Source organism: Phodopus roborovskii, unplaced genomic scaffold (assembly GCF_943737965.1).
Source record: "Phodopus roborovskii unplaced genomic scaffold, PHOROB, whole genome shotgun sequence".
Classification (NCBI taxonomy): domain Eukaryota; kingdom Metazoa; phylum Chordata; class Mammalia; order Rodentia; family Cricetidae; genus Phodopus; species Phodopus roborovskii.
The window spans coordinates 5,538,079-5,556,085 of NW_026126482.1; the positions used below are offsets into that span (position 1 = coordinate 5,538,079).

The 18,007-nt window shown below is 45.9% G+C and overlaps 1 protein-coding gene across 1 annotated transcript in view; it reads left to right on the plus strand.

Annotated features, from left to right (window-relative positions):
- Positions 1–18,007, plus strand: part of Spock1 (SPARC (osteonectin), cwcv and kazal like domains proteoglycan 1) — a 451,096-nt gene that overhangs the window by 201,154 nt on the left and 231,935 nt on the right. Inside the window, exon 3 of the mRNA XM_051194172.1 lies at positions 4,961–5,006. Coding sequence (XP_051050129.1) covers positions 4,961–5,006 — 46 coding nt within the window. The remainder of the gene's footprint in view (positions 1–4,960; positions 5,007–18,007) is intronic.

Here is an 18,007-nt window from a genome sequence, read left to right on the forward strand (position 1 = left end):
TTATAGGTGATGCCCAAGCCTTTCTTCCCTTCTAACTATATGGTGTGTCTGACTCTCTCTCCTACCTTTCTTTATCCCTGTTTGGATTTCCCACCTGGCTAAATCCTGCCTGTCCATTGGCCAAAACAGCTTTATTCATCAACCAATAAGAGAAACATATATTCATGACCTACCAAAGGGCATGCCCCATCACATTTCCACTGTACAAAAATTAAAGTCGCAGGCAAGTGTCCTATTACATAGTAGAAGGCCTTACAAAAGCCTTGTCTGGAACTTCTGTTAGTCAGTTCAGGGAAACCTCCTACCCAACAACTTACCTCCCCACTACTCTACCCAGTCAGAAGGCATGAAAGTGAGGCGAACTAGTTTGTGTCAAGTCACCTACAGGAAGTTTGACCCTGGTCCTTCATGGGTCTTTTCATGGGTGTGTGCTCAGCAGAGTCAGCCTCCATCTGGGAAGCTACTAACCCAGAAATGCCGCTTTCCTAAAACAGACACACTTCTCCCTGTTGATTGACAGCGGCCCCACAGAAGACCCCACAGTGACAGTTTTGCCCTCTCAGTAGCTTGCTTTCTCCGCTCACCGCACTCCTGTTCACCCCGGTCAAGATAAATGAGGTTCTCATTTATTTTCCAGGCTGGTAATTTGTATTGTCTCAGGTAATCTTCCGATGGATCTACAGGGTTCAAACAGTTTAGCTAAAATATGTATGAGGGAGAAATCATCTGTTCCATGTGCACTGGATGTCTTTGATCTGTGGCATGTGAAGCTGTTGTGTGTAATAGGCTGACCCTCATCTTCCCACCTAGAGCCATGGCGCCTGGGTGCTTTTGCTTGGCTCTGCTGCCATCTTTCCTTGGAGTTGGCTTTAGCAGTCTCTGTAGCTGTAATCCCTAGAGAATACTGGGGCTAAATTGTGTCAGCTATTTTTGGGGCTGTGGTACAAGGGAAGAGAAACCAGGTTCGATAATGCGGACAAGCCCATCCACGGTAAAGGGGACTTGATCACCAGAGTCTGTAGAGGTTTGGCTTATTTCCTGTTAGGCAGACTCCAAACTTTGTTTAGCAGACTCACAGTAGAATGTGATGCTCTTGTCCTGGCTTCAGGACCCCAAGAACCCCAAATCTGTGAATGTTCACATCTCTGAAATCAGTTGCGTAGCGTTTGCATAGAACCTGCCCATGTCCTCCATATATCTTACATCACCCCTGGATTATGCATCATAGTTAATGAAGTGTAAGTGTTACACAATAACCAGACCACATGGTTTGGTGAATAATTATTAGAAGGTTGATAGTGTTCAGGGCAAATGCAGGTATTTTTCCAAGACTTTTGATAATAGGTTGAATCTGTAGAAATGGCACCTAAGGGACAGTGAGCTGACTGCATTTATGTGTCTCATCATACACAATAAAGCTTGTGGATATATGTGTATATATAAGTATATATATATATATACAAATGTATATAGGTATATATATATATACATTTGTTATTAGATTTTATAACATGTACCCTGTAATCTAAAAATGCATTTGTAGACAACTTGATATGTATTTGTGTGTATGTGCATGTGTGTGTGTGCATATGTGTGTGTGCATGCATGCGTGCATGTGTGCATGCATGTGTGCATGTGTGCATGCATACAGATTTTCTTTTTATAGGTGCAGATAAGAACAGAATGTCTCTAATAAAGTTGAAAATTCAGTTAATTCCTTTGCACTAGCTATAGACAGCTATTCACCTTATAGTGCCCAGTACTGTGTTTCTGGGGATATTTAGCTAATGAGATGAATGTTGAAATATGATTTTTTGTGTCTATTGCTATGATAGCATGGTACTAATGTACTGACCAGTCTCTGATTAATAAATGACTGTATTTAGATGTTTACTTTTCCACTTAAGCTTATGTTTGAAAATTTAACTGTTTCTGGGTCCTTGAAAGTCTTAGTAAAGAATTCCATCATTGGGCAATCACATTTCTAGTCAAGTGGCCAACTCAAGAGGCTGTCATCTATCCAGTAGCCTTCAGCCTTATCTTAATTTGAGAAGGTATCAACTTTCTTGGGCTAGAACAATGGCCAGTGGTAAGGGCTCTTAGGGTCCAGGTCTCTGATGGCGTTACAACTGGCCTCTGAGTTGCTGGCAGCAGAAACGCACTGTTAACAAAATGCAGCATCAGGATGGTATGGGGACCCTGCTGCCAGATGGGAATTCTACAAATGACGGCAACACCTGTGTTTTAATTTAGACAGAAAATAAAAGCCCAGCTTGTACAAACTGAGTCTTGAGCCTTTGAGAAGGGACCAGGCCTGGTATTGGTAGATTGGGAGTTTGCGACCATAGCTAGCTGTCCCTAAGTGTGTCAGGGGCCAGTGGTTAGTTAGGTGGGACTTGAGGGTGAGCCCGTTCCCAGAAGTCTCTAGGTGGCCTTCTTCATCCCTGACTTTTTACTCCTTGCAGATTCTACTTCACCAAAATTTTCCCTAGACGGGATCAACTGATGAAGCCGAGCTAGTGTGGGCTGCTCCAGGGCCATGTGTGTGTGTTAGAATAGTGATCACGTGTGCCCTGACACCTCAGTCTCAGACCCTGGCAGTGGATGTGGTAGCTGGAATCCCCCTCCTGCTGTCCTTTGTCCCTTTCCCATCGAGTACTTCACAATGCTCACGATCTTGGCCTCTGGTGGAGGGTTTCCCACCAGCTCCAGTAAAAATCACATCACCCAAAGCTTCGTGAACTTCCAGTTCCTTGGCCTGTGTTTTGGTGATCCACTTTCAGCTAGTGGAGGAAAGCGATCAGGGGAGGGCGTAATTCCCCATCCCATTTGGCCATCCTGGGCAAGGAGCTGTTTGAAGGGCCTATTTTGCATAATGAGTTTTCATTGAAGGTATGCTTGCACATTTGCAGTAATTAGGCAGTATTATTACATTTGCAGTGGGTTTTAAATATTCTAAGGCAGACATCAGCTTTTAGAGGCTCTATATTTAAAACCGTGCTTTCCTCCCAAAAGAAAAATGTAAAAATAGCAATTAGAGTTAGCCTGCGAAGTGACAAGGTCCAGGAGAATGCTTCAAATTCCATCCAGCTTCTCAAGTGTGCTGAATAATGAGCATGTATCCTGTTCTTGGGACCCTTTTCTTGGCCATCAAAGAGAATGTAACATGGGAAATAAAGTGAAGGAACCTATCTCGGTCTTTGGCCCTTTGGCCCTGGGACACACCTCTGCAGCTCCCAGAGCTCCCTGGATTAGGACAGCATGTCCAAGGGAAAAGATTTCAGAGGATCCACAGTGCCACATGCCATTCTCTTTGCATGAGAAGAGGGCACTGGGTGGCAGCCTGAATAGTCTGCTATCTCTGTCCTCTGGTGACAAGACCAATCCTTGGGGGTTATCTCTTGCCTAGCTCCCATGAACAATACACTCTCTGGGAACAGGATTGTCTAACGCTGAGAGGATATTGAGCATGAGACAGAAACATCCACTGCTAAACATCCCATCAACTTCCGCCCTTTTTTGCCTAGGACCGCTTAGCACTGGCTCTCAGTTTTTAGGTAGCTCACTGCCCCACATCTGGATTGCATTTAAGATAATAAGTGGAGTGGGGATGTTGCTGATAGATTATTCTTGACTTTCTAAGTGATGGCTCATGGTAGACCTCAACCCAAGTCGGGTGCCATAAAATTAAAGCAAAGTAGACCAGTTCCTTGGAGTTAAAAATAGCTTAGTGATGCATCCCCAGGGTCAGTGAGCTGTTTGCATTTGTTCTCACTCTGCAAGATGGAAGCACTAGCCATGGGGCAATATGTTCTGATTTAACTCTAAACCAGGTTTCCTAAAACGTGTTTGAGGGTTTGGGTGACCTTAGCAAGGGTCTAACAGAGGCAAGTGATTGAATGAGGAGGAGGAGGAGGCCAGTGAAACCCACAGGAGACTGTGTGGAAGATGGATTGCAGCATGGGACAGTGAGCACAGCAAACTAATGGTACACTTGGATGTAAATTCACTTCTCTAGGAGGGAAATCAAGGACTTGTTTCAGACAACCTTTTGAAGGTGTCTGTGATGTGTGGAGTACCTGTCCCAAACCACACAGCTAGCAAACTGGCCATCGGCTGAAAAGGGCCAAATGCCCTAAAGCTGGTGTGGCATGATGCAGAAGGGTATAGCCAGGCGGTGTGGCGTGGTGCAGCCTTTCTAGCTGTGTGGGGGAGCCTGGGAGGGTGAGGCCAGTGGTGCTTGTCTGGAAGGGAGGGGTTGCTAGAAGAAGAGGTTAATGGAAGCCTGAAGAACTGAGTGATGTGGCTTCTTGCTATTTCAAAGTGATGAAGTACCCACCTTGGAACATGCTTGATACAGACGGCATGCAAGAATGGCATGGCTATGACTAGAGCAGAGATGACTTGGCTTCCTATCCCCCCCCATCCCTAAAACAAAAGACTTTAAGTTAAGCATACACCCCAGGGGTGTTCAGACTTTTGAATGGCCCTGTGGTTTTAGGCTCTGCAAGTGCTGGAAAACTGGAAATGTGCACCACAAGATATATGTCTCCATGTAAAAGAAATGCTGACAGTTAAATTATCAGCTGTTATAAACACAGGGGCTTAATCATAAGTATGAGTGCTTACATCACCTACAGTATAATTGATAGCAAATACACTCACACTCAGGAGATGTCTGGGCTTATATGTCAAACCAAGATAAGCAGAGCTGTTTCCATATCAGGCTAAGATGTTTTTATAACTCCTAGTGTTCAGTGTGTACAGTTTGAAAGGTGAGAATTAGAGAAGTAAATTGACATTTATTATTATTACTATCGCTTTCTAATGCTTGTTTGGGGGAAGATTTGTAAGCTGTGGGGGTTCTTCTTTGTGTATTGGGAAATGGGCGGGACAAGGCAGTTTTTATGCAGGCAGAGCGCTCAGACATCTGACCTTTGTTTTTCCTTTTCTTTCCTAGGATGACTATTTCAGAAACTGGAATCCCAACAAGCCCTTCGATCAAGGTAAAGGATGCATCATGTCTAGGCATGCAAACCGTGGGAAATCCCGGCTTATTTCTCCTTCCTTGTATGCAGAGTTGATATTCTCTCTCTCTGTCTCTCTCTCTCTCTCTGTCTCTCCCACCTCTGTCCCCCCTCTCTCTATCCCCTCCCTCTCTCTCCCTCCCCCCTCTTTCTTGGAGGCTACCTATCTTATTTTATTGACTTTGGGCTCTGAACTAAGTGGGGTGGTAGAAATTATTTAATCAAACTGGGTATTTGTCTGAGGTTATTTCTAGACAGATTTAGACAATTTTTCAAACTTGAGTCAGCTAGTGAAATTATTGATTGATTTTTGTTTAAAAAATAGTAATTATCATGCTTGTGAACTGTGGGGCTGGCTATACACTGCAGTTTTATTCATAGAATGTAATATGCTGAAAGATATTCTTCCTTTCAATGATGGATAAAAGAATAATCCTGGAACATTTTCAAGGATACTTGAAATCAGTTGTTAAATGCATCCCTTTATGGTTTTTATTTTTAAAAACAATTTAGTTATTATGTGTGTTCCTGTGTACACACACACACACACACACACACACACACACACGGTATCAGGCTTGGGGGAAATTAACAGCCCCCCCAGGCCTCAGGCCAACCACCATCCTTGGATGGTGTTGCAGTGTCCACTCTCCGACAGGTGGTTGTTTTCTTTAGTACTTCCCAGTCATCCTAACAAGCATAAAACTTCCCATGGGGGCAGGTGTAGGTCACTGTGTCCTTGGTGACTCACTAGGACACAGTGAGGGCCTAGTTTGAATTGCTGTCTCATGATCGGTAGCTCTTGGCACAGACATCCCTGCTGAGATGATGCGGAACTGTGCTGTGGATAGGCATGTACCATTAAGCCTGAGACTCAGAGACACCATCTACCATGCGTGTTCCCTGGGGTTCACAATTCTGAGCATTGGCTTCAGTCCAGTCACTTCCTCTGGACCCTGCTTTTCTCACCAGGAGAACTGATGTTCGTATTTTCATGTGTGTTTATTATCCCAAACCTTAAAATAGTGCAACATTTTGTTTGTTCACTCCTGCATGTCTTTAGCCATCCATTTTCCTACCCACCTGGAAAATTTATTGAGCTCTCACGGTTTGCACAAATGCCAAGCCAAAAAACCAAGCAGAGAGCAAATGAACCATGTTAGTGTCTGCCAGATCTGCTTCTAGTGAGGAACCAGGAGAAAGAGCGGCCATGATTTCAGTGGGATGTGTTAATGACCACACCCGCAGGGGTGTGCGGGGAAGGGTATATGGCTGAGTAGAGGCCTGTGGCAGGGGCTTGTGGGTCTCTGTATGTTCTAGGGAAGGAGGAAGTGTGTGTGCAGAGATCTTTGCCTGGTAGGCACGTGTGTTAGCCTGCCACTAAATCACCCCAGCAATTCGCAGGAGCATATATGAAGGCATTGGTCATTTATCCTAACTCAAGGGTTCTTCAAAGACTAAACTTTCATTTATGATGAATACTCACGATGCAGAGTGACACATGCCTTGCTTGTGTGATGTGCGACTCCCTCTGCTTCAGGCTCTCCATTGTGATAAAAGCTCAGCTGTGAGGGACCCTAAGCTACCGCTTTGTGCTCAGATGTATACACAGGCTGTTGCTCTACAAGGATCCTAGCAACCATCAGATTTACTCCCTCCTAGGGCATTTAGACAAATGTAGATTCAATGAAGGGGAGACATGTTTGCTTTTAATGCTCATGAGAGAAGGGAATATATGAAGGCAAGTGCCATTCGCCATCTGGATATATAAATGACTACTCCCCTTGCTCTGATGGTCACACAGGGATTTTGAGTCCCAGGGGAAACATAACATTTAAACCTACCTAGGGAAAAAACCCCCTCTGACAAGGGTTTTGCCTCTGTTGTGAATGGTATTCTGACCTGTTCTGTGTGCTTGAGAACTTAAATCTGCTGAGATGATTCTTCTCCCCAAATCTCTGATGCCCAAGGGTGCCGCAGTAAGTCCTACTTGGTATCTCTGCGTGGCTGCTGCGGACATTTATATACACAGCCATGGGAGGACAGTAAGTTGAGAATAGCCTTCACTTAACATATTGGTCCCAGCAGATGTCATCAATTATACTGCGTGCTGCTTAGTAGAAATGGATTGTTACTGATGGCATTGACACCACAGTGAAGACATTGGACATGTCATCCTTGGGAGAGTAAGAGAATTACTGAACTCCACGGGAATTGTCAGAAACACGGAGCCATTTCCATTCTGATGCTGTGATGAAACACCATGACCAAAAGCCACTTGGGAATAAGTGGTTTATTTGGCTCACACTTCCACAGTCCATCATTGAAGGAAGCCAGGACAGGAACTCAAGCAGGAACTTGGAGGCAGGAGCCGAAACAGAGGCTATGGAGGAGTTTGGTTTACTGGAGTTTGGTTTACTGGCTAGACCCCTGGGCTTGCTTGGCCTGCTTTTTTGTACAACCCAGGACCACCAGTCCAGTAACTGTACCACCCATAGTGGGCTGAACCCTCATTGGAAGTCCTCAATCAAGGAAACACCCCACAGACATGTCCAAGGACCACTCTGATGGAGGCGATTGATTCCTCAGTGAGAATGTGTCTTCCTAGGCAACTTTAGTCCGTGTTGAGTTGATAAAGGTTAACAAGGCACTTTCCTGATCTGAGGAAGGATTAAATACAAGGCTTGGGAGGTGGCCTAGCAGGCACAGTGCTTGCTGTAAGAATGTGGAGGTCTGAGTCTGGGTCCTAAGAACCTGCAGGCGCAGTAACAGTGTGCTCCTACAGTGAGATGGGGGATGAGGGCGGGACTCCTCAGAAGCTCACGGGTCAGCTAACCTGTGTACACCAGGGCAAAGAAGAACCTCTCAATGTGGAGGTTGCCCTCTGACCTCATGGGGGCACATACATACCGGAGCACACACATGTACGTGCATGCACACACACACATACATGTACACCACACACACATTCATGCACACCACATACACACACGCACACACGCACACACGCACACACGCACACACGCACACACGCACACACGCACACACACACACACACACACACACACACACACACTCAGGTAGACCACATACATAATGGGGTGATGGGGAGAAAGAGGGAGGGAGGGATATCAAAAGAAGATTTGTATCAGGGAGACATTTACTTGGCAGAGAAAGAACTTTTCGAAAACCGTACTCAGAGTTCATAAAAGCTGCCAAGTGTGTAACATTGTTTGTAGGGACAGAACAGAGGAGGCTTCTTTTGTGAGACACACCTGGTCACGAGGCGTGGAGCATGTGAGCACAGACTGATGGGGGCATGGTGTGGGAGGGAGCACGTGGAGGTTCTCTCAAGCGACGAGGCTGTGTCATCATTGCTCTGGCCTTCCTCAGCCTCAGCGTGGCCTCGCACAGCCTGTGCGTTTGGTGTGTGACTCAGGCTCGCTCCCTCCCCATTGCTGCATAATTGATCTCACCGATACCAGTTACCTCCAGAGCGGAGTCAAGAGTATCCCATTCTCTTTCCACCTGCTGGAAAGGGCTTGATGAGGACAGTTGTGCACGGAGCCCAGCCGAGAAAGGAAATGTATGGAGCCACAATACTGTCATTAAGAAGATAAAAGGGTGGCTTTGTGGGACACAAAATACTGGGATGAAAAAGCCATGAAGAAAATCCTAATGAATTATTGCAAAGGGTCCCAATTGCCACTTTAGAAAAAGAACACCAAAGTTTGTTTGCAGTATTGCTTATGGAATAGCTGGTTTGTTGTTGTTGATGTATGGGTTTGAGAGAGGTTTGGGGTGTGTGTGTGTGTGTGTGTGACTTCCTGCTCACACTGGAATGTTTAAAATGTAACTCTGATGACTTGAAGATGTCTCAGTGTGGTGGAGCACACACGGATTCAGACCTGTGCTGTAGTTGCGGTTCACTCAGGAATGAGCCTGGCAGTTTACGTGGGTTTGAGTCCCAGCTGATGAAACAAACATGTTAAAAGGAATGGCAGAGAGACTCCTCTTCAGGGGACTCATCGGGGGCAAGTGACTTCTGCATAGAGAAGCAGTGGGTGCGTGAGGGATTGCACACAGTCATCGGCTTCCGGGATGGTGCTCCTTCCACAGCATTGGTGTTTAAACGCCTGGCAGGGGCTCACCCTCAGCAGATGCAGGAGACTTCAGAGCAAGGTAGGAACATGCAGGAGTAGATCTGCGGATTTAAAAGGAGCCAGGGAGTCAGATACCTGTCCACATGCTGTTGACTCAGTGGCAGAAAGAAGTAAGCTCTGGGACTTTGACTTCACCCATTATCCCAACATCCCTACAGGCTCAAATCCTGACACAGCCCGGCACCACTGGAGGGGAGTTCCCCATGCCACAGCTGCCTTCCTTTTGGGTCCCCATGGACCCACAGCAAGCTGATTGCTGGGCTGAAACAGGTATGGGGACAGGATGGCTCACTGAGAAAGTTTTGGGAACTCTTCATGTAGATGAACCTAGATTTGTCACAAGCTGGACTCGCTAGGGGTGCTGAGCCTCTGTGGCTTTCTTCTTGGCATGTGATTTAACCCCCCTTCTCCAATGAGTCTCTCGTTTGCATTCATTGGGTCTCGAGAAATAATTTTTAATGCTTAACTCACCTCCGAGGCTGGGAATTGCCATATTTCAGAGGCAGCTGGCCTGGCTTCCCCCTTGCTGCCCCACATTTGGGGGAACAGGCTTCACTTCTCCATCGCCACACAACTTCCGGAAGACGTTCTTCCAGACTCAGCACTTCCGATTCTCCTACACCCTACCCTGCTATCTACACCTCACTTCATATAGTCTTTTCTCCCCCTTTTTTTAATGTCTTGACTCTGACAGTGAAATAACTATTATCTTTTTTTGGTTGTTGTTGTTGTTTTGTAGTATTGATTTCTGAATGTTGCAACTCAATCCTGGCAGAGAAGAGAACATGATTAATTCAAATATCGGTGTTCTTGGGTTTGACTCCATCTCTGAGCTTTGAAATTGGATCAGGTTAAAAGTGTGGCCTTTGCTCTTCGTCTGACTTTGCCTGTTTGGCTTGCATGGGAGAATTAAACCATCGGACATGTAATGTCGGCATCCCGGGGGGAAACTTTCTTGGTCCTGTCTCCCAGTTTCATTTCCCTAAAGGTGATGGGACTGTTACTTGGCTTTTCTCTCCATGCCACCTGAACATGTGCACAAGGTGTCATGTTAAATAACCTGTTTCACACTAGAAACCAGTGTCTTTCTCTGGCTTGCTTACAGTATGCACTCAGCATGCCATCAGACATTTTGTTTTTGTAGCTGTAGATTTAGAGATTCCTTTATAATGCAATGTTACTGCAGGTGCCATATTGTCTCTGTTGTGGCCATGAAGTCCTTTGTCTTAACAATCCCAGCAGTCACACAATGGCTTTCCTGTCAAGCCTTTAGACCTGCAGAGAGTGGTGACTCGCAGCAGGGAGCCGGGATGGGATATCGCACTGGTTAGTTTTTTGTCAACTTGATACAAGCTGGAATCACTGAAGAGGGAACTTCAGTTGAGAAAATGTTCATTCCTTCCAGACTGACCTGTGGGAAAGCCTGTGGCTCATCATCTTAATTAGTGATGGATGGTGGAGGGCCCAGCCCATTGTGGGTGGTGCCATCTCTGGGCTGGAGGTCCTGGGTTCTATAAGAACGCAGGCTGAGCAAGCCATGAGGAACAAGCCAGTAAGCAGCACCCTCCATGGCCTCTGCATTAGCTCCTGCATCCAAACTCCTGCCATGCTTGAGTTTCTACCCTGTTTTCTCTGAATGATGGATCATAACGAAACTGTAAGCTGAAATAAACCCTTTCCTCTGCAAGTCATTTATGGTTACGTGTTTTATCACAGCATTAGTAACCATAACTAAGATATGCAGCGTTAAAATGGCCAACTTTGGCAAATACCATGTCCTTGCTTAACCTTGCCTATCACTGGCAGAAGTTTTCCCCCTTTGCATTTCTGAGGGTTAAGTTCTGAGAGCACGCCTCTGTATTTGTTTTCTCATAGAGGAAGGAAAAATGAAACATTCAAAACATAATGCTCTTATTTTAAAGTTACAGGTTAACTAATGAGGTATGAATATAACTTCAATAAAACCAGTAGAATTAAATGGGCCTTTTAACCACCAGGGTAGGGAGAAACATTTAGTGTAAATAGGGATAAAGGCCCAAGCTGGAGCTGGTTTCCTGCCTCAGAGTCCTGTGGGGTCTTGCAGAGGTGTGGAGGGAAGGGAAGGGGTGGCGGCTGCTGGTTAGCTGTTGGCTGCGCAATTACTTCACTTTCTCTTCTGTAGAAAGGCACTAGTGTGCGATTCCATCCACATAGGCATTTGCGAAAGTGGCTGTTATGCTCACAAGGGCCAAGGAGCTGGCTCTGGCATCAAATGTTCCCAGCGAGTCCATGTTCTTTGCAGTCTATGCTGTTACGTGCACTTGTGCAGGCTCCCCATCCACACACAGTGTTGGGACACATGTGCATAGAATGTTCTGAAACAGCTTGCCAAGACCTGTGTCCCCAGGACCCATGAGCAAGACCATTCAGGGTTGTGTTTCCCCCATTCGGGTGGGATAATGGAGGAGTCACAGGGACAGTAGAACTCAGCTTGCAGTCACGGGCACTGTGGCTTCCAGTTACGGTGTGACAGCCTCCCCAGAAGGTCCAACCTGTTCTAAAGTCAGGCTGATCACCTTCCCCAAAACTTATAAAATGTGATGCCAGTTTTTATTCGGGGGAGGGTCTACTTCTATTCCACCTCCTGGGAAGGACAACAGCCCCTGGAGAGGTTGTGTTTATTGAGCTGTAATGAACCAGCTTTGGCTGAGATGAATTCTCAACAGAGTAAAAATGTGTCTCCTGAATTAAAAACACACAGCTATATGGCTAGCTCAGCTTGCTTCATAGTGTAGAGTGGATTCATGTCTTTTCTTCATTTTCACAGAAGGGAGATGGCTGTTTAAGAAAAGGCTGGGCCCCACTCTGTTATGAGTAGGTTTTTTTTCTGCCGGTCTGCTCCCACTGCTGCTCCAGCCCCAAATAACACACACAGGCGCTGTATTAGATATACTTAAATATTAACCCACTTCTATTAATCTAAGCATTTCCATGTGGTCTCATCTTACCGGAGAGAGGGGCTGGCGTTCTGTTCTCTCTGTCCTCCATCTTGAATCTCCTCCCTCCTACTTGCTCTCTCCTCCTTGTCTCCTAGCCCCGCCTATCTTGCATTCCTATTGGCCAACAGTGCTTTATTCATTAACCAATAAGAGAAACATATTTACAGAATGGCATCTCCCGTCACCACCCTGTGCCTGAAACCGAAGCGTTCTGCTTGTTAATGCCCTCATCTGTATTATGTAACACAGTCACCCTGTGCACAGGAGGCAATGGCACCTGTTGGGAAGGCCCTGGCTCTGCAGGTTTGGAGACTGGCCTCCACTCCTAACTACCCTTGCATAGCCCTGTGCAATAGGACAGGCATCTGTCTTCCTGGGCCTGGGAGTCCTCACCTGTATGCTAGAGCTTATGTGTTTATTATACCTGTGATGTGAGGGATCTACAAAATTGGTCCAGCCTTATTATTGAGAACATGTTAAGAAAGCTTAACATCACAGTGAGCCATTCACAAGCAACTGATGTCATCACAGTGAGTCACTCAGAACTGACACTTATTCCTCATGCTTCTAGAAGCCACAGCCTGAGCTCACCGTGGCTCCATGGTGAGGATCTGGTGAAGGTCTCTGTTCGGTTATCAGTGGTTAACTTTTCTCCACTCTTCACAAAGAGGACAGAGCCAGGGCATCTTCTGGGGACCCTGTCATTGGTTGCCATCAGAACCTTACTGCTTCCCAGAATCCCAAGGTGGAATTCTCCTCCTAGGGTTAGGACATCAATATAAGAACTTGCAGGGAGCACAAACTCAACCTTACCACCCCCCACCCCCCAAGCAGGCTGCTTCTCTTGCAAACACTCTTCTTAGGAGATGTAAGAACAGTAGACTCCCCTGTTGGCCCTGCTGCTTTCGTCTTAGCCTCCCTCCCCTTGTCTCTGACCTCTGGTGCACCTTGAGCAGGTGCAGAAGCAACCAGGTAGAGCTGGTGCAGTCATGGGAAGCTGGATCTGTGATGCCTGTCACGAGGTCTGCCAGACTGGACTAGAGCTTTATCAGGAGTGGCTAGAAAGGAAGGTGTTTGTATGTGAACTTCCTTCCCCGCCGCTGGCAAGATGGCTACTTAAGGAAGTACTGAGAGCCAGGTGTGCTAGCTTCACAGCACTTAGAAAAAAGAACTTTTACAAATTTGAAGCCAGCCTGGGCTACAGAGTGAGTTCTAGGCCAGCCTGGGCTATGATAGAAACTCTGCATCAAAATAAGCAAAATAGCAACAATGGAAACAGTTGGATGAGGGAGGGCATTGGATCCTGGGCCTGTTTGTAGGCGCTGACCTACCGAGCCATCGGCCTCGGCTAAACTTTGTTCTCTCTCTCTCTCTCTCTCTCTCTCTCTCTCTCTCTCTCTCTCTTTCTCTCTCTCTGTCTGTCTGTCTGTCTCTGTGTGTGTGTGTAGTATGGAGGCCATTAGGTATTTTGTAGTGCCTGGCTGAGCTATTGACTCTGTCCAAGTGAAGTCACCTTAGCTGGACTGTGCTCAGGAAGCAATAAGGGACTCAAAACAAGCTGAGAGGACAATGCCTGGGCAGTGCTGAGGGCTGGGACTGTCACCTCTCACACAGGTCGGATCTGGACACTCCCCCGTGAGACTCCCTTTCGTGTGACCCTGGCCTGCTGTCATGTTGGTCCATGCTGGCTCTGGAGCCATTCATCCCAATCCCGAATTCTTCCCCGCTGTTTCTCACTGACCCAGCCACGTCCACCTCGGGCCTCCCTAACTCTAAGACGTGGTGACTAATTGTTTGCCACCGCCTCTTCCAGGGAATGTCCCATTTTCCTGCAGATACCTACTCAAAATGTTCTTTTTGGCCGTGTAGCCAAATTCGTGAAAGCCTGATGTATCTTTACTATTATTTTTAGTCAACTTCGTCTGCTTCATTCACCAAAGGGCAATGTGCAGTCATATATAAGTATCTGACTGAAAAAAGGATGCCCACCCCCTGGGTTCTTGGAAGTGGGCCTAGGAGGAAGAACCTGTTCATGCTAGATCTGACAGAGACAGGATGTTCCTTCAAGATCTGTCTGTGCAACAATGCTTACAGGTCTATAATTAATCCAGAAGTACTGAGTACACAATCTTCTAAAGGTCTGGCTTGACGCACAGTTAAAATTATTCATATGGAGAAGAATAGAAGGCCTGAGCCTCTCCATCAGGTCTGCTCTGAGAGCTTGCTTCTGGTAAGAATTTAGCACTGAGGACCAAGAGTTCTGGGTTCTTTCTGGCAGGAACAAGGCACCCACCTGAACGATCTGTGCTGCCAATTAATGGAAGCAAAGGGTCATCATGCCTTTAGCCAAGTGGCTGCCGATGAGCCAGACCCCTCTACTGAAATGATCAGGAACCCAGGATCTAATTTCCTCCATGCTGAGGTAGGCCACACCCATAGGAACAGCTGATACAGAGAATTGCCTCCATAGACAGCAAGGGCCCAGCCAGCTACACAGTGTGAAACTGGACTAACAAAGTGAGGTATTCACTTTGTGTGAATGGGAATGTTTCCCTTGCATATGTGTATCACACGTGCACATGTATCCATGCACATACACATGCGTGCTCACATATATCCATACAAGGCACATGTACATGCATGCACAGACACATAAATGCATACCCCCACACAGGTACATATATGTATATATATGTACACACTCATTTACTCATGCACACAAGCATGTACACAAGCATAAACACACACATTCATATTCTCATTTTAAAAATAGGTACACATTTGGAACCTACACAGATACCAAGACCTTGATAAAATTGTGCTTTATTTGAGGACATCACCAAAGTCCTATTTAATCACACAATGAAGCACTCAGCTAACCATGGGACTTTTAGCACGGTGGTCACATTCAGAGGGTAGCAGGAAGGTGCAGGTCATGGAAAAAACCATTCTTCTTAACCATTGAAAGAATTCCTTGTGAGGAATGTGGGCCTGTTGAGGCAGTTCAAAAATATAGGAATATTATTTTGATTTTTTTTCAAGTCAAAGCAAACACAAAAACTTCACCATAACCTCATAGAATACTTAATTTTAAGCCATACCACTTCTTGGTGGTCCAGTTAAGGTCAATTATTTATGAAAAAAATACCCATGGGAAAAATATAATATTTGGATATAAGCCGCACAAGTGTTGGCAGACGTATGCTAATAATTATGATTTTTGCCTTTAGTGAAGTTGACCCTGAGTCGTTTCTTTTTGTCTGTGATTAGGCAGGAGGAGAACGTCACACTTGGGGATGATAAAATTATATTGTCACATTATGGGCAAACCTTTTTCATCCTGTTCTCACAGCAGAGCCCAGATTTCTCTACACTAAATAGTTCTATTTTATGTGCAGTTTGCGAAGCAGGGGGTGAATGCTGGAGCACCTGTGGGTGAGTGAGCCTCAGCTCCGGCCCTGTTGTGCATGTGCGATCGTGTCTACTCTGCAGACACAACAGCTGCACTTGGGGCACGTGCAAGGTCATCGGGGGTGTTTGGCTTCTGAGGAGGTCAGTTTTAACTGTCATGGTGACACAACCTAGAACTACCTAGGAAAGGGGCCTTGCTGAGGAATTATTTCCATCAGGCTGTCTTGTGGGTATGTCTAGGGGGGATGGCCTTGACTGTTAACTGATGCAGGAAAACCTGACCCATGGTGGCAGCCCCATTCCCTAGGCAAGGCATCCCAAACTGGATAAGAGTTACGAAGCTGAACTCAGTGGAAGCAAGCTAGTGTGTGATGGTGTGATAGAGCCACCTGCCTGAGTGCCTGCCTTGACATCCCCACAATGATGGGGATTATCAACCCCAGGTCACTTCTCGTCAGGGTATTTGATCATAACAACAGAAATGAACAGCTTTTGAGGGTAACTGGATATGCTAGGCAGGAGATGTAAAACAATAGATTTGAGCTCAGTCCAAGTATGATGCCCTGTAGGGCAGGTAGCTGTATGGAAATTGAGCAGTGGGTGAGGCCAGGGCTACCAGAGGTGATGTTTCTGACCTTGAGTCTTTGTGGTTCTGGAGAGGGAGGCTATAGAGAGGGAGGCGGTGGTTTATGAAGAGCTTTTCTTGGGGCTGCTGTGGCGGAGGTGCATTCGGCTTACTGAGCCTTCCCTGAATAGTGTTGAAGACTGACTACCAAGTCTTCAGAATGGCACAATCAAAACTGCATTCACTGTAGCCACCAAAGACTGTTGGAGAAAAATAGCTGAATTACTCCAATGTGAAGAAAAGTCATAGACCTACTCAGCTTATAGCTTCAGTCTCTCATGGGCAGCTCTAACCCATGCTCACTCCTCACACAAGTCTGTCATCCTCAGGAAGAATGGCAGAAGAGTAAGCGGCCCCAAAGCCATGCCCTCTCTTTCTAGAGTCATCTAAACTGCCGTGAATTCCCAAATGCTGTTCAATTTCTTTTTGTAAAATTCACGTGACACCATTGACGTGTTCTGTCGAGGACACGTGTCTGCCTTCAATGCTTTGGATAAAAGGTGTGACTGTAGAGAAAGGACATGGGGAGCCATCATCTTCACGGAGTAATCTCTGAGGTCCCATGGGAACAGATTAGCCTGGTCCCTGGCCACAAGGAAAACCCAGCCTTCCAGCAGGCTCTTGGCCTACTCTGAAGGGTAGAGTCACTTCCATGGACCCCAGGCTGTAGCCCCAATAGGAACTGCACTTAGAAACTTCTTTCAGTTGTCATAGCTCTTAATGGTAGAAAACTCTGAAGCGCTTGATGGATTAAATGTGATTTACATCTTGCTGCCTCAGGCACCAAAGGAAACATACTGTAACTGTGTAGACCAATGCAAGCATACACACATACCCACAAATTAACCTCCTTAAAAGCACTTACTAAAACAAGAGCATGCCCACTGCCTGCTATGCGTTTGTGACTGAGCTAGCTATGTTTTCCTTTGGTTTCATGTCCCTTGATTCTGTAGCTTCTTATGTGTGTTTAATTCATGAAATACAGTAAATGGAGAAAATTACCCTGTGTCTTCGTTAGGGTTTCATTACTCTTATAAAGGAAAACATTTAACTTGGAGTTGGCTTACAGTTTGGAGGTTTAGTCCATGGTTATCACGGCAGAAAACAAGGCAGCTGGGATTATGGCAGCACGCAGGCAGACGTGGTTCTGGAACTGAGAGTCCTACATCCTCATCCACAGGCAACAGGAAGTGAACTGAGACATTGGGCGTGACTTGAGCATGTATGAGTCCGCAAACCTGCTTCCACAGTGACACACTTCCTCTAACCAGGCCATACCTACTCCAATAAAGCCACACCTCCTAATAGTGCCACTCCCCATGAGCTCATGGGAGCCAATTCCATTCAAACTATCGCAGCCTGATGTCATAACTGTTCAGATTGTAGAGGGAGAAACCGGGGAGCTGTAATTATAGGCCTCCCATTTCTTAGCTCTTGTACTGTTCCCTTAGGATCTCATTATAATATTATAATTCACATACTCTAGTATATGAACTAAATTTACCCTAGTACTCACACAGTTACCACAGCTTAGCAAACTCCTGGCCCTGTCTCATATCCTGTCCAATTCATGCTTGATGTCTCAGTTTATATGCCATTTTCTGAAGGAAGCCATTCTAATGTCCTAGACTAGATCAGACTGATCACTGCAACACTCTATTAAAATAATCACATTTGTACCAAGTATAATTTTTTTTGTCATATATGTTGTGATCTGACGATGTCACACACTTTAAAGACCTCTAATATTTGCTGTATATCAACTGTTGGCACCCCCTATGGGCACAATGAAAATTAAGTTAA